We start from the raw sequence: 14,573 nt of genomic DNA on the forward strand, positions 1-14,573 counted from the left end.
ACTGTTAATATGAAATAACACTTTACAATGATCCCATTTGTAACATCAACTAAGATTGATTAAAGCTGTAGAACAGAAGTGTTGTTCCTTGTTAGTGTGTGTTAATTTCAACATTTATCGATATATTGTAAAATTTTATAATAAAGTTTATTTTGTTAACATTAATGAACTGTGAAATAACTTTAATGATCAATATATAATTAAAATAAAAGTTTTTCTTTATTTACAAAGTATGGTTAAGTACTTTATTTGAATAGTAGTTTACAATTTCAGTTGCCGTTCAGTATCCATTTTCAAAAACTATCGGTTAATTAATCAGTATCAGCCAGTGTGGTCCAACCTAGCTATTGGTATCTGTAAAAACCAATATCGGTCGACCTCTAGAAGCAGCTCTTCTGCCAGCTAATCTAGGCTTACCCATGAGGCAGTTCATCTTCAGACCTTATAAGTCCTGTAATCTGTCCTCATTTATGTCGAGGATACATCCATGGCATATGGCAATGTTATGCAACACACAACATGCCACAAAGAATGCTCCGACCTTCTGCGGGCTGTACTGTAATGTTCAAACATGACTTGTCCAAACATATGATGCGCATTTTCCATATGTTCTCAAAACACTTCACTCACTGTTGTTGGCATGGTATACAAAAGAGCACCCCTTCCTATCCTTCCGTAAGGCATTTCAGTTAGATTGCTGTCAGCATGTGCATTCAGCATATGGTATTTCTCGTTGAGTCAGACCACTGAATTATGTTATTACATAAATGATATCCGCTACATTAATCATTAATGTTCTTTCAGTTCTGTTCTGTTTACCCTAGGGGGGGTATTTGTGCTCTATCAATGCTAGGCTGCCCAAAACCACACCCCCAACCTAAAATGTATGCTAATTGTAAAATATCTTTGACATTAGTGGCCACATTGGCATTGGGTGTATGATAGGGCCCACTGTGTTTTTCAAGTCTGTGCAGTGGGTGTGCATAGGAAACTTCTTTTTAAAATAATTAAAAATCGTAATGTTTCCAAACTTCAACAAGTACTGTATGTTTCTAAACTGTATCTTCGCTCTTTATAAATACACACATTCATCTCACAACCTTTATTTCAACAAATTAATTTTGATCATGAATGTGTATATTCAGAATTCAGTGTCCATAGTAACTAAATGAGTTTGAATGTGTTGTCTCTAAGAGATCTGATCTGATCACAGCTTCAATTCATAATTCAAGTAAGGTTTGTGCACTTTTTTGTCCTGCAGAAATGAATCTAGCATTTGATAAAAAGGAGCTGCTCCTAAACTCACTGGAGGACCTGGTCGAAACTGATCTAAAGAAATTTCAGTGGTACTTAATGAATAAACATAACTGTATATCAAATAATGAAATGGAGCATGCAAATTGCTTAACAACAGTGGATAGGTTGGTGAGACGTTTTGGTCCAGAAGAAGCTGTTAAGATCACAGTGGACATCCTGAGGAAAATGAATCAGAATGATCTGGCTGAACAATTGGAGAAAAAACACAAGACAGGTAAACATTTACAGAATTTCACTGTGACTGTAATGTGAGTGACTGTTTATCAATGTGATTGTTTTACATTAACTCAGGCTGAAGGCAATATGAAGACAGATTAGAGCTGATTCAGCAAGCAGCAATTATAAGCACAACAGCCACAGATCCTATACAAACTCATTTAATAGTACAGAGTGTCCCCAGTGGTGAATGGATAAAGAGTTTTCAATGGACTAAATTTTAACTACGTTTTAAACTATGATATAATTGTTTAATAAGGCTGAACAATGGTTGGCATTGTCAGCAAATGTATTTGCTATTTTCAAGCCATGATTACAATCACGCACACAAAGTTTAAATCCTTGTTTGCTATGCTATACTATACTATGCTATGCTATGCTATGCTAGGTAGTTTGATTATTTCAGAAAGATTTTAATGACTGTGGTCAGCATGGTTTAAAGATGATCTGAGTCAAATGGTGACAATCCAATGAACACTTATTTGGATAAGAAAAAAAAATCAGAAATTTTAAAATTGAAACCAATTGTATTCAAGTCAGCATGAGTCATTTCTATGACTTAACATACTGTCAACTACAGCATATTAAATGCAAGATATAAGCACTGTTGAGTGAGTGCAATTCTTTTTAATAAAGCAGAAGCCCAGGTTTTTATTTTGCATGTTCAGTAGTTATTTTTGTGAAAATTGCAGACCAAGTTTGAATTTACATTTAGATTTTTAGGGCTGCCATCGACTAAAGATTTTCCTGATCGACTGGTATTTGATAATTTTAAGCATTAGTTGACTATTAGTCGCACGTTTATTAATAAACCAGATAAATCATAACAATGAGTCTTTAATTGCCTACATAGCGCACACAAAAAAGCTTGCATTAACGTTTTAATAATTCATGAATAAATTAGCACTTTGTTTTCGGTTTAAGAGATGAAGTCGGCGACACTGATTCATCATCTTTGCAGTAGTGATGCACCTGAATGCACGTTTAATACATATATTACATAATCTGAGAATATCTGTTTTCTAATTTGAATTGGTTCATTTGAAAGTAGACATTTCACTCTATGGATATATATTTTTTATGTCTGTAAGGCAAGTATACACAAAGTTTTGACCTTTCATGTTTAAGTCCACAGAGACCAAGATGGCGGAAAGCGCATTCTGTTTGCTTTCATTATTTTAAAAAAGCACAACATTTCGTTGTTGTTGTGAGTGCACACAAAGAAACAGAGTCTTTTTACAGAATCAAAAGATGTATTACTTTTATCTGTATGACCAAAAATTGAGTATTTTAAGAGCAAGCGAATGTGCCAGCGCCTCCATCTGTCATGAAGGGAGCGCGCTACTATACAGATTCCACACAAATCTTGGATAGCATACATTTTTCTATGTTAACATTAGATTGAGCACCCATGTAAATTTCTTCTACATACATCTTTCAGTTGAAAAGCCATATTTGAGGTTGATGAATGATAGGTGAGCATTTGGATGTCCTGCCCGATGTACTATATTTCCACATAAACTAGTCATTAATGATCTGTCCATCACAGACTGCGTGATTTCAACACTTCCTGTGGAATTTTTATTTGTTCGACTAGGTGACTAATAAAATGTTGGTCGACCAAGCCTCTTCTCGTTGACTATTAGGGGGCAGCCCTATAGGTTTTATTAGGAAATTATTACAAATTCTATCATTTAGTCTTTCCTGTCTTTTTCCTTCCTAGGACCAACTAAAGAGGAGAGTAAAGCTTCTCGTTACACCGAATTCAGCCTCAGACTGAAGAGCAAATTAAAGCAGGATTACGAGAAGATATTGGTTGGTAATTCTGAGAGAGGTCATCGGAAAAACTTGACAGATATTTACACAAATTTATATGTGGTGGAGAATGAGACTGGAGGAATAGTGAATGAGCACGAGGTGAGACAGATTGAAATGAGTGGCAACCGATTTGCTGCCACAGACACACTAATCCATTGCAACAACATATTCAAAGCCCAGCATGATATGGCTCGACAAAACAGAAAAGTGCTCACACTGGGTATCGCAGGAGTAGGAAAGACCATCTCTGTCAATAAATTCATCCTTGACTGGGCTGAAGGAAAAGAAAATCAGGATATAATCCTCATATTTCCGATACCATTCCGTAGACTGAATTTGATCAAACAAGAATGCAGCCTCATGGAACTGCTTCACAATTGCTTCTTTAGTGGTCCTGATAAACTTTCATCTCTTCCAGAAGGTGATGGTAAGGTCATGTTTATCTTTGATGGGCTGGATGAATGTCGTTTCCCATTGAGATTTAATGAGAATGATGGATTTACAGATGTTGACCAAAAAACAACAGTAAGTAGCATAGTTACAAACCTGATCGAGAGACATCTGGTTTCATCTGCTCTCATCTGGATCACATCTAGACCAGCAGCAGCCAGTCTTATACCCCGAGACTACATCGATCTAGTAACAGAGGTGCGAGGATTTAGCGAAGAGCAGAGAGAGCAGTACTTCAAAAAAAATAACGATAGCCTTGAGGGTGCTGAAAACATTATCTGTCACATCAGGAAATACAGAAGCCTTTACATCATGTGCCACATCCCTGTTTTCTGCTGGATCTCTCTCACTGTTCTTCAGCCTCTGCTGGCTCAAGAGAGCAGTGAGAAAAAACCAACAACTCTCACAGGGATGTACACAAACTTCTTACTTTTTCAGCAGCAACAGATGAAAAAAAAATACAGTGATGATCCCAATGCTAAGTATTTTGATCAGTTCTTTCTGAAGCTTGGGAAGCTGGCCTTTCAACAATTGGAGAAAGGAAATCTGATTTTCTACAAAGAAGATCTTGAGGAATGTGGATTAGATATCAATGAAGGGTCAGTGTATTGTGGGTTATGCACTCAGATCTTTCAGCAAGAAGAGGCTGTTACAGCAAGAAGTGCTTACAGTTTTATACATCTCAGTGTCCAGGAATTTCTTGCTGCACTCTATGTGTTTTTTAAAAACAAAGACAAGAAAGAAAATCCATTTCGTGAATCCAGGAAAAAATTGACAGTACCTTTTAGGGGAAATTCCATGTTTCAGCTCCATAAGGATGCAATCAAAAAGGCGTTACAAAGCGAGAATGGACACCTGGACCTTTTCCTTCGGTTTCTTCTGGGTCTCTCACTGGAGTCCAATCAGAGTTACCTGAAGGAACTACTGCCAACACTGCAACTGAAAATAGAGAATGTCAAAGACACCGCTGACTATATCAAGAACAAAATAGAGAAGGAGAAATCAGTGGAGAAAACCATCAATCTCTTCCACTGTCTGAATGAACTGAAAGATGATTTCATGGAAGAAATCCAGAAAAATCTGAGTTCAGGAAATCTTTCAGCACAGAATCTTTCCTCTGCTCAGTGGTCAGGTCTGGTCTTTGTGCTCCTGATGTCAGAAGAGACTCAAAACAAGTTTGAACTCCAGAAATACGGACGATCTGTTGAAGCACTCATGAGATTGGTTTTAGTGATCAAAAACACCAGAAGAGCACTGTAAGGGCATTCTTTACATTGATTTATATACAATGTTTGTCATTTTAATTGGTCCTTAAATTTACAAAGATTAATAAATTCTGGCAATATTCTATTATGAAAAAAATAATTATTAGAAATGTATTATTGTGTGTGATAATATTTAATGCCAATGTATCCCCACCATCAAGCAAGCCATACTCAAGTTTTATCCATTTTATTATTTATTATTTTTATCGTTGAATTACCTGATACATTTGATGGTATTTATTTTGCTTACATTGCTACAGTCAAAGATTTTTCCAGATTATCTGTGCTCCTGATTGTAAACCATAAATAATAGACATTAATTTTGCTGTTTGTTTTGTTCTTTACACAGGCTACATAGCTGTAATCTCACTGCTCAGTCCTGTGAAAGTTTGTCTTCAGTTTTGCAATCCTCAGACTCTGTCTTGAGAGAACTGGACCTGAGTAACAATGACCTGCACGATTATGGAGTAAAGCTGCTTTCTGATGGACTGAAGAGTGCAAACTGTCAACTGGAGATACTGAGGTTTGGGTTTCATTGCTTTTTTGTCCTTTTTGCATTATTATTAAGATTTATTTTGTTACAACCCTAGAGTCTAGGGGTGCAGGGGTTTACCATTTAAAACGGACAATTAAAAAAAGCATACACAATGCTGTATAAAGGTCCAAAAGCTGAATGACTACAAACTACAAATTCACAAATACGTGAATTTATTGAGTGAAATTAATGAAAAATGAAGATAAAGCAATAATACATTAGGTGAGATAATGCAAAAAACTCTAAACTAACTAACAGGTAATAAAAAAGAAGTCTTCGGCCTCCGAGACGCCCTAACTAGACTGCGCTGCCTAACCAAATGTACAAGATGGTCCCTAACCTAATATACTAGACTTAGGAGGATCATGCGTGTTGTGGTGTATGTGACATGACATTCTTACCTGTCCGCATCTTCCAAGCCTCATAACCTATAGTGTAATTGCTGATGAAAAATATTTCTTTACATCAAGGAAAACGGACATATAGGATGATGTTGAACATAAAAATAAAACAAGCAACACAAACAAACGTCCGGGTACATGCAAGTTAGGCAATAATTAACTGCATAGCAGCATAGAAAACAAACAGCATGAAAACAATGAAATTATTAAATGGTTTGGCTTGTTTAGATTTTGCTAATTATAATTTTCCAGATTATTAATCATATCTAATAACCATATTAATATCACTGTTTGTTTTGTTCTATACACAGGCTGCATAGCTGTAATCTCACAGCTGAATCTTGTGACAGTTTCTTATCAGCTCTACAGTCTTCAAACTCTGTCCTGAGAGAGCTGGATCTGAGTAACAATTACCTAAAGGATTCTGGAATGAAGCTTCTTTCTGATGGACTGAAAAGTCCAAACTGTCAGCTGGAGATATTAAGGTAAATGTTTTTGGATAAAATAATTAAGAACATGCTATTGCAGTAAATATCCATTAAAATGCGGTCACCAAATATGGTATCTGCTTTCACTGGAATGCCAGAACAACAGACAAAAACAACCCTTGTGTGGAAATGTTGTGAATGCAAAATACTGCATTTATTATGTACATGTTTTTCACGGATACATGCATACATATATACATTTATTTCATGCATCATCCACTGGCTGGGGGACAGTGCACTCTTGGCAAAATTGACCCTGAGTCCCAGGCATTCTAAGTGGCTGAGGAAGGATCTGTGAAATAGAAGCTTGTCCTTAGACTGGGCTGAGATGAGCCAGTCGTCAAGGTAATTTAGAATGTGGATTCCCATCCATCTCAGTGTAATAATGCCACTTACTTGAAGGCGAATCTCAAAAATCACCTGTGATGGGGGGCTATTTGGATGTGAAACTAGGCATCTTTCAGATCCAGAGAAAAGAACCGGGCCCCTGAGCACACCTGCGAGAAAATCTGATTCAAGGTAATCATCCTGAATGGCCATATCATGAGGGCACATTTCAGGTGCCTGAGATCAAAGATAGGCCTTAGGCCGCCATACCTCTTTTTTTTTTACAAGGAATTAACAGCTATAGAGGCCTGACATGCTCTAAGCTGGGAGAACCGTTTCTACGGCTCCTTCGCCAACAAATTCATCACCTCGGAGGGCAGGATGTGTGCAGTTTTCCTCTGAACCAAGGTGGGAACCACACCACTGAATTGAAGGGCTCTTTGAGCAAATTTAAGTGTATAGCCTCCTTCTATTATCCCCAAAACCCAGTCTGACATTCTGGGGATGGCCTGACAGGCGTTGGCCCATGTGACAAGGGTTTGGATTGGTTAGAGTGGTAGGCCGCCTTGTGGGGACCCGATACTCGTGATAAGTGGAAAAGGAAATGTGCTCTCTCTTGAGAATTATTTGTGCTTTTATTTTCCCTCGCTATAACAGTGGCTGGTTGTGTGGGCACTATTTGAATGGGCCTAGTGTTTACAACCGTAAGTGCAACAAACACACTGCCATCGACACCCAGAATTGAATGGGGTGCTTGGAGGCAAAAGAGAGGCTGTAATGTTTTACTGGACTCAATGGTCTTGCAGCAAGAGCAGTCCGCCCAGATGTGTCCAACTCTGAAGCTGTCAGTGATAACTATGACCAATGATAGCATTCTCTTTTAATCTGCCTAAAAAGATCAAACCACTCATTAGAAGAGGGGCACTGAAGATCTTTACCTGTAAACATATTGGCAGATCAAGGGTGCTGCACGCTTTCTCTTAGATCCGCTCGTAGCAGACGAGGAGAGGGGCGTGGCCACCTTCATTAAGGGCGAACTGCGAGCAAGGACAAGAGTCAAACTGACAGACAAAGTGACAGATTTCTACTCCGATCCACCCAAGAGCATTGAGCCGCTTAAAGTAAGGAGGAGCACTGATTCACACGGGAGAACGGAGCTGCCTTCCTTGAAGGCGGAGAAGAGCGAGACCATTCCGTCTCGGTGAGTGTGCATTCTCAGTGCAGGTTCCCCTGCACGCGCCACACTCGCAGTGCAACATTTGCAACAACGTTGCTGGAAATTTGCTCTATAGAAATTTCTATTTTACAACTCAGTGAATAACAGCAGGGGATGAGCTAAGAGCTGCGCAGATGCTGAAAGCAGCTCGGGATGGAAGCGTGGAGCAGGAACAGCAGAGTGGCGCATGTCGCTGAGTCAGCTTCAGTCCGCAGGGAGGCGTGTCAATGGCAAGTGGCTAAGTCTCGTAGATCAGCGAAGAGATGATCGTCGTCGCTGAAGGAGAATTGAAATTCTATTGCGAATGCCCACTTATATAGCCAGATGGCCCTGCCTATACTGGTGGGCTGAACTGGCGAACACTTCCAGCTGCAGTGTTGAATCAATTTCCCATTGAGAGTCTCTGCATTATCCTGTCTTCTCTTGCATTTGTCTTTCATGGACAACCAGCCTTTTTGGAAAACTACTCTGTTAAATTTTCTTAGACTTTTGTTACTGAAACTTTACAAAATTACATCAGGAAATAACAACCTTAACATTTGATTGTGTGAAAGTAATGTCTGAATGCTAAACTAATGTCATGTGGACTGTTGATTTGTGTTTTTATAGATTGCCTGGCTGTATGCTAACAGAGGAAGGCTGCGGTTACGTGTCTTCAGCTCTGAGTTCAAACACCTCACACCTGAAAGCTCTGGATCTGAGCTACAATCAACCAGGAGAACAAGGAGTCAGGCGTCTATCTGATACACTGAATCATCCAAACTGTAAACTGGAAAAACTCAAGTAGGTTGAGAAGGAAATTTTTAGGTTGTTAGGTTTCAGTGTCTCTGTGTCAAATACATATAAACATGAGACTATTAATGTGATAATAAAGTGAATAATTAAGTGATATTTGAGCATTAGTGATAAACACCTGCTATTAAAAAGCAGAATCACTGAAGGAATGAGGAACAAGAGCAGAAAAAAAGAAAAGACAACTGACTTACAGCCACACAGTCTTAAGTCCGGGACACACCAAGCCGACGATCGGCCGTCTGGCCTCGTCGGGCAGTTGGTGGGCGTCGGTGAAGCGCGTCGGTTCGGTGTGTTCCACTCGTCGGCTTTCGTCGGGCTCGCGTCGGCCAAAGTTTGCCTGATTCGACATGTTGAATCGGCGTCGGGCTTGTCGGGGCTGTCTGGGAAAGAGAGCGCTCTAATTGGCTGTTCAGACATCGAATCAGAGTGCGTGGAGGACTTGAACGTGAAGTGACGTAACAAGCAAAGGAATGATTCAAGAGGGAAATGGCTCACTGTCATCTTTTCGCAATTCGCACAATTCTAAACCAACTATGGCTGTGTGGAATGAAGCTGTTGAAGGCGAGCTGATCAATTTGCTCCAAGACAGGCCAGCGCTGTACGACATAACGGAAAATGCTATGCAAACCGTGCGGTGGTTCTTCCGATTTCTCTTCTTGGAATAAAAATACAGACTACTGCCATCTGCAGGTACGCCACGGTATATCTCCTCACGCGAGCGCAGAAAGCACCTTCTAGTTTGTAGTCTGGTTTCGTCAGTTCGGTGTTTTCGAGCTCTGTTTAATTGCCCAGACGCCCGCAGAAGCAGCCGACTAGAGGCGACAAGACGGTCGGCTTTCGTCAGCGCTAGTTGGTTGGCGTCGGGTTGGTGTGTCCAGGCCTTTAGATGAAATCAACAGCAAATCCAAAAACAATATTACCATCTTCACATATTACAAACCAGTTTGCCCTAATTAATGTGTCTAAAAGTTCTTAAGAATTAACAGCGGTTAGCTCTAGTTAATGTTGATAATTTATTACAAACAAGAATGTTTTATTAAATATTGTATTCCCTTCAGTTGGGCACTTTTACTAAAACCACTTGTGTATTGATAAAGAAAAAGAATAATGGAAAAGATAACAATAACAAGTTTTGTGTGAGAGGTGTGCATTACAGGTGCAAGTGCTCCTTCTTTTGCAATCCTGAGTTTAATTGTCTCAGTAGTCCTCAATAAACAGTGATGTCACCTGTGTACCAAACAGGCATTAGTGTATTGTGGTGATTTAAAGCATTTTCCCATATATAACTTGCATATATATTTTTGAAGGGTTTACCTGATAAACACATCAGTTTTTTTCTCTGCACAGGCTACAGTTCTGTAATCTCACTAGTGAGTCCTGTGAAAGTTTGTCATCACCTCTACAGTCTTCAAACTCTGTCTTGAAAGAGCTGGATCTGACTAACAATGACCTGCAGGATTCTGGAGTAAAGTTTCTTTCTGATGGACTGAAGAGTCCAAACTGTCAGCTGGAGATACTGAGGTGAATGGGTTTCAGAGTGAAATGTGGCATAATGCTCATTTACACTTAAGCCACTCATGAGTCTTAGTAAATGCTGGTCCACTCGAACTTCATCTTATGCACATGCTGTGAGTTTGGGTCAGTTGTAACATTTGAAAATGCAATGTGCAAAAAAATCGCCCCAAATTTTTTGTGAGAATGCGTATTATCTTATTAAAGCAAAGTCGCTGCTGTTAACATAAGGAGCATAAACACCAGTGACAATATTCATAAAAATGTGTTTTACAAAATAGCAGCTCACACCACGTTACTAATCATGTTATACTCTCTGAAGTTAACATGTCTACTCTCTGTAACTTCTTTTGTAAATTCTTTTGTATCATAATACTGTATGAAATTATGAGACAAACAGGAATAGGAAATAATAATAATATAACTGAATGAGACAGCAGACGTACTATGTGCCTTTCTTAACAAAGGTACTGGAAGTCTGATATTGGAAATTGAAGTTGTTGTCAAAAGTATTTTTCCAGAATAAGTTCCAGAATGAGTTGTTTGTTTGTTACTTTTACTGAGGTACATTTCCAAAGGTACTTTTGTTTTCTGTTGTTACTGAAACTACGGAAGATAAACTGCAAACTAAACTTTGCAGACCACTGTGTGAAAGTAAAGTCTGATTGTTGAACTGTTGCTGTGCGTGTTTGTAGATTGTCCGGATGTATGGTGACAGAGAAAGGCTGTGGTTATGTGTCTTCAGCTCTGTGCTCAAACCATTCACAGTTAAAAGAGCTGGATCTGAGCTACAATTACCCAGGGGATTCAGGAGTCAAGCTGCTCAACCATCCAAACTGCAAACTAAACAAACTCAAGTATGTTGATCAGGAAGAATCACACTGCTGTTTTGTGTATATGGGTGTATGTGTTTATTGATTATATCATATGTGACCCTGGACCACAAAACCAGTCTTAAGTCGCTGGGGTATATTTGTAGCAATAGCCAAAAATATATTGTATGGGTCAAAATTATTGATTTTTCTCTATTGATTATTGATGTCAAAAATCATTAGGAAATTAAGTAAAATGTTACATTAAGATTTTTTGTAAAATTCCTACTGTAAACCTATCAAAATGTAATTTTTGATTAGTAATATGCATTGTTAAGAACTTAATTTGGACAACTTTAAAGGTGATTTTCTCAGTATTTTGATTTTTTTGCACCCTTAGATTCCAGATTTTCAAAAAGATGTATCTCGGCCAAATATTGTCCTATCATAATAAACTATACATCTTATTTATTGAATATCAGAATATTGAATCAGTTTTGTAAAATTTAACCTTATGACTGGTTTTGTGGTCCAGGGTCACATATGTGCAGAATGTCATACTGTATGTGTTTTATAGTGTGGATCATGGAGGAGAGTTTAGGATTACAGCAGGACTTCACAAATGTAAGTCTACACACACATTATGAGGAATTTACATATGTGCAATGCTTTTTATACAACAAGTGGATCAAAACCTTTCATCAAAATCCAAACAAAACCCATTCTTGTCTTAGGACAACTTTGATGAACTTTTTTGATCCACTTGTCCAATGTTGACTAATGTAGTTTGTGATATTTTCAATCCCCTAAACACAACCCTCACAGAAAACATTCTACAGTATTGCATTTTTGATTTAAAAAAAAAAAAAGTTCAGTATTTATGAGGACAACTGGATGTATGTAGAAGAAGTGGCCTGAAACTTGAATACAACCTGAATACACACCACATTATTGCATCCACATAATGTAATCTACATTATACACACACACACACACACACACACACACACACACACACATTATACAAACCAGTATACACACACACAAACAAAAAAAGTTTTTGGCAATTCAACATGACTACAATAGATATATTGTACCTAACTTTTTTTTTTTTTTTTTTTTTTTACATAAGTACACAGTGTTGAAAGACACAACATAAAGTGATCAACCAAAATGTTCTTGTGTTCAGATGCCTGTATTCTCACACTGGATCCAAACACAGCAAACACTTACCTTGTTCTGTCTGAAGAAAACAGAAAGGTGACACGTGTGAAAGAGAAGCAGCCGTATCCTGAGCATCCAGAAAGATTTGATGAGTGTCCCCAGTTTCTGTGTAGAGAGAGTCCGACTGGACGCTGTTACTGGGAGGCTGAGTGGAGTGAATATGTTGAGATATCAGTGACATATAAAGGAATTAGCAGGAAAGGAGGCAGTGATGATTGTGGTTTTGGATTAAATAAAAACTCCTGGAGTCTGTTCTGCTCTGATGACAGATTCACTCGCTGTCACAATGGTAATTTCACTGACATATGTGTCCCTTCAGGCTCTTCTAATAGAGTAGGAGTGTATGTGGACGTGTCGGCCGGCAATCTGTCCTTCTACAGTGTCTCTGACACACACACACTCACACACTTACACACATTCACCACCACATTCACTGAGTCTCTCTATGCTGGATTTAGGTTGGTGGATTGTGGCTCCTCAGTGTCTCTTTGATGAAAATCCTGTGAACAATAATGGAGACGTCACACACACACACACACACACACACACACTGACTGACTGGCGTTAGTTATCTGCTACTTTTGTTAATGCTTATGAGACTAGCGTGAGATTTCTTGGAATGACCTGTGTAAAGTTTTGTCACTTGTGACATCTGCGTTCATGATGAATGTTATGTGTCTTTGATATCTTTAGCCCGCTTATGCTCCACTTAAACTTGTGATCTAATTGCTGACTTACAGACAAGGGAGACGTGGAACAGCCTAGTAAGTCACGTGACATACACACCTTGCACGCTGGATTTTATTCTCTGTATTTTACACACTAGTTTAGTGAAGTGCGCTAAATGTGTATTTTTGTGTTTTTTAGTTAGAGTAAGTTTAGGGCGCATTTGCGCTGAAGATTTCTTTTTCATATTTTTGTTTCCTCATTTAGAGGACCGGGTGGAGACAGTGGGGATCTTTTTGTTATTTTTATTTCTTTGATTTTCTAGCGCTACTTTCAGTTCCTCTCCCGTTTGTCTTGGTTATATAAATTATTATTGTTTAGTATTTTGTTTTCCTAAATGTTTGTAAATACTCATGGTTTTTGGGAGCAATAATTCTTTTGCGGTGCTAATTTGATGCCCTGCATTTCTCTTGCCACTTTTACATTAAGCTTCTTCTTTTGGTCATCTCAATGTTACTCCTTTTAAATTCCTAGACAAAAAAAATAAAAAATCCATCTAAGGTCGTAACAATATATATTTAGTTAAGCTGACACTTAAAAGTTTACAGTTTAAGACATTATTTAGACGGTTGTTATTATTATGGAGATATACTAGCTCAAACATGAATATTTTTTTATGGATAAAAAATATGTGGCTGTGGTATGTGAACTTATTATACTTAAGATTCATTGTGTTTCTAAGACCATGTCATGTGTTTTATTTAGAGATGGCTAACAAAATGCTAATAAAAAAGCATTGCTCCCCATAACCTCACCTGCAGTCTGTTATTTCTGTTTCTATTGTTCTTACTCAACAAACATTTCACACCTCCGCCAGGTATGAGACCTGGGGGCCAGTTGCATAAACTTAGCCTCTATGTTAAGACAGTGTCTTAAGAACTCGTTTGACCAACTAGCAGTTAACTAAAGGGTAATCAGTCTTATATTTTGGATTAAATTTAGACTAAGCAAAGTTTTTATGTAACAAAATTTTAAACCTAAATCGAAAGCTTTTATGCACCAGGGGCCCATTCAATAAGGAGGTTCAACCAAGTTTAAACTTGAACTCTGAATTGACTTACCCTGAGATGGGAAACACTGAGTTTTTGGTTTGAGAACAGTGAAACTATGTTATTTAACCCCCTGGGGTCGACAAACGCAGTTTCCCAAAAGGAATTTCAATTACTTGGTCATTTCTGATCGTACAGATAAAAGCAGTACATCAATCAAATCTGTAAAGGGTCTACTTTTATTTGTATACACTCATAATAACAAAAAAACACTGTGATTTTGCAAAATATAGAAAACATACAGGGTGTGCTGTCTGCCGCGTTGATCTCCGTGATCTTCATTCAGAAACGCGTCACTAAAATATACTATAACTCAACCAATACACAACACAGAGACGTGAGCATGTGTCTAGAGAAAGCTTGATATGTATACTTTTAAATGAAGTAAGTTTTATTGAAAACAAATATTCTGTGATAAAGTA

General features: G+C 38.2%; 1 protein-coding gene across 1 annotated transcript; it reads left to right on the plus strand.

Annotated features, from left to right (window-relative positions):
- Positions 1 to 1,267: 1,267 nt before the first annotated feature.
- On the plus strand, positions 1,268 to 13,851 carry LOC141325554 (protein NLRC3-like). The gene is made up of 9 exons (XM_073834306.1): positions 1,268 to 1,531; positions 3,257 to 5,057; positions 5,416 to 5,589; positions 6,314 to 6,487; positions 8,643 to 8,816; positions 10,176 to 10,349; positions 11,036 to 11,197; positions 11,730 to 11,776; positions 12,342 to 13,851. The coding sequence occupies exons 1-9, from the start codon at positions 1,354 to 1,356 to the stop codon at positions 12,866 to 12,868; spliced, it is 3,411 nt and encodes a 1,136-aa protein (XP_073690407.1). The 5' UTR covers positions 1,268 to 1,353; the 3' UTR covers positions 12,869 to 13,851.
- The last annotated feature ends 722 nt before the right edge of the window (positions 13,852 to 14,573 follow it).

Source organism: Garra rufa, chromosome 2, assembly GCF_049309525.1.
Source record: "Garra rufa chromosome 2, GarRuf1.0, whole genome shotgun sequence".
Lineage (NCBI taxonomy): Eukaryota > Metazoa > Chordata > Actinopteri > Cypriniformes > Cyprinidae > Garra > Garra rufa.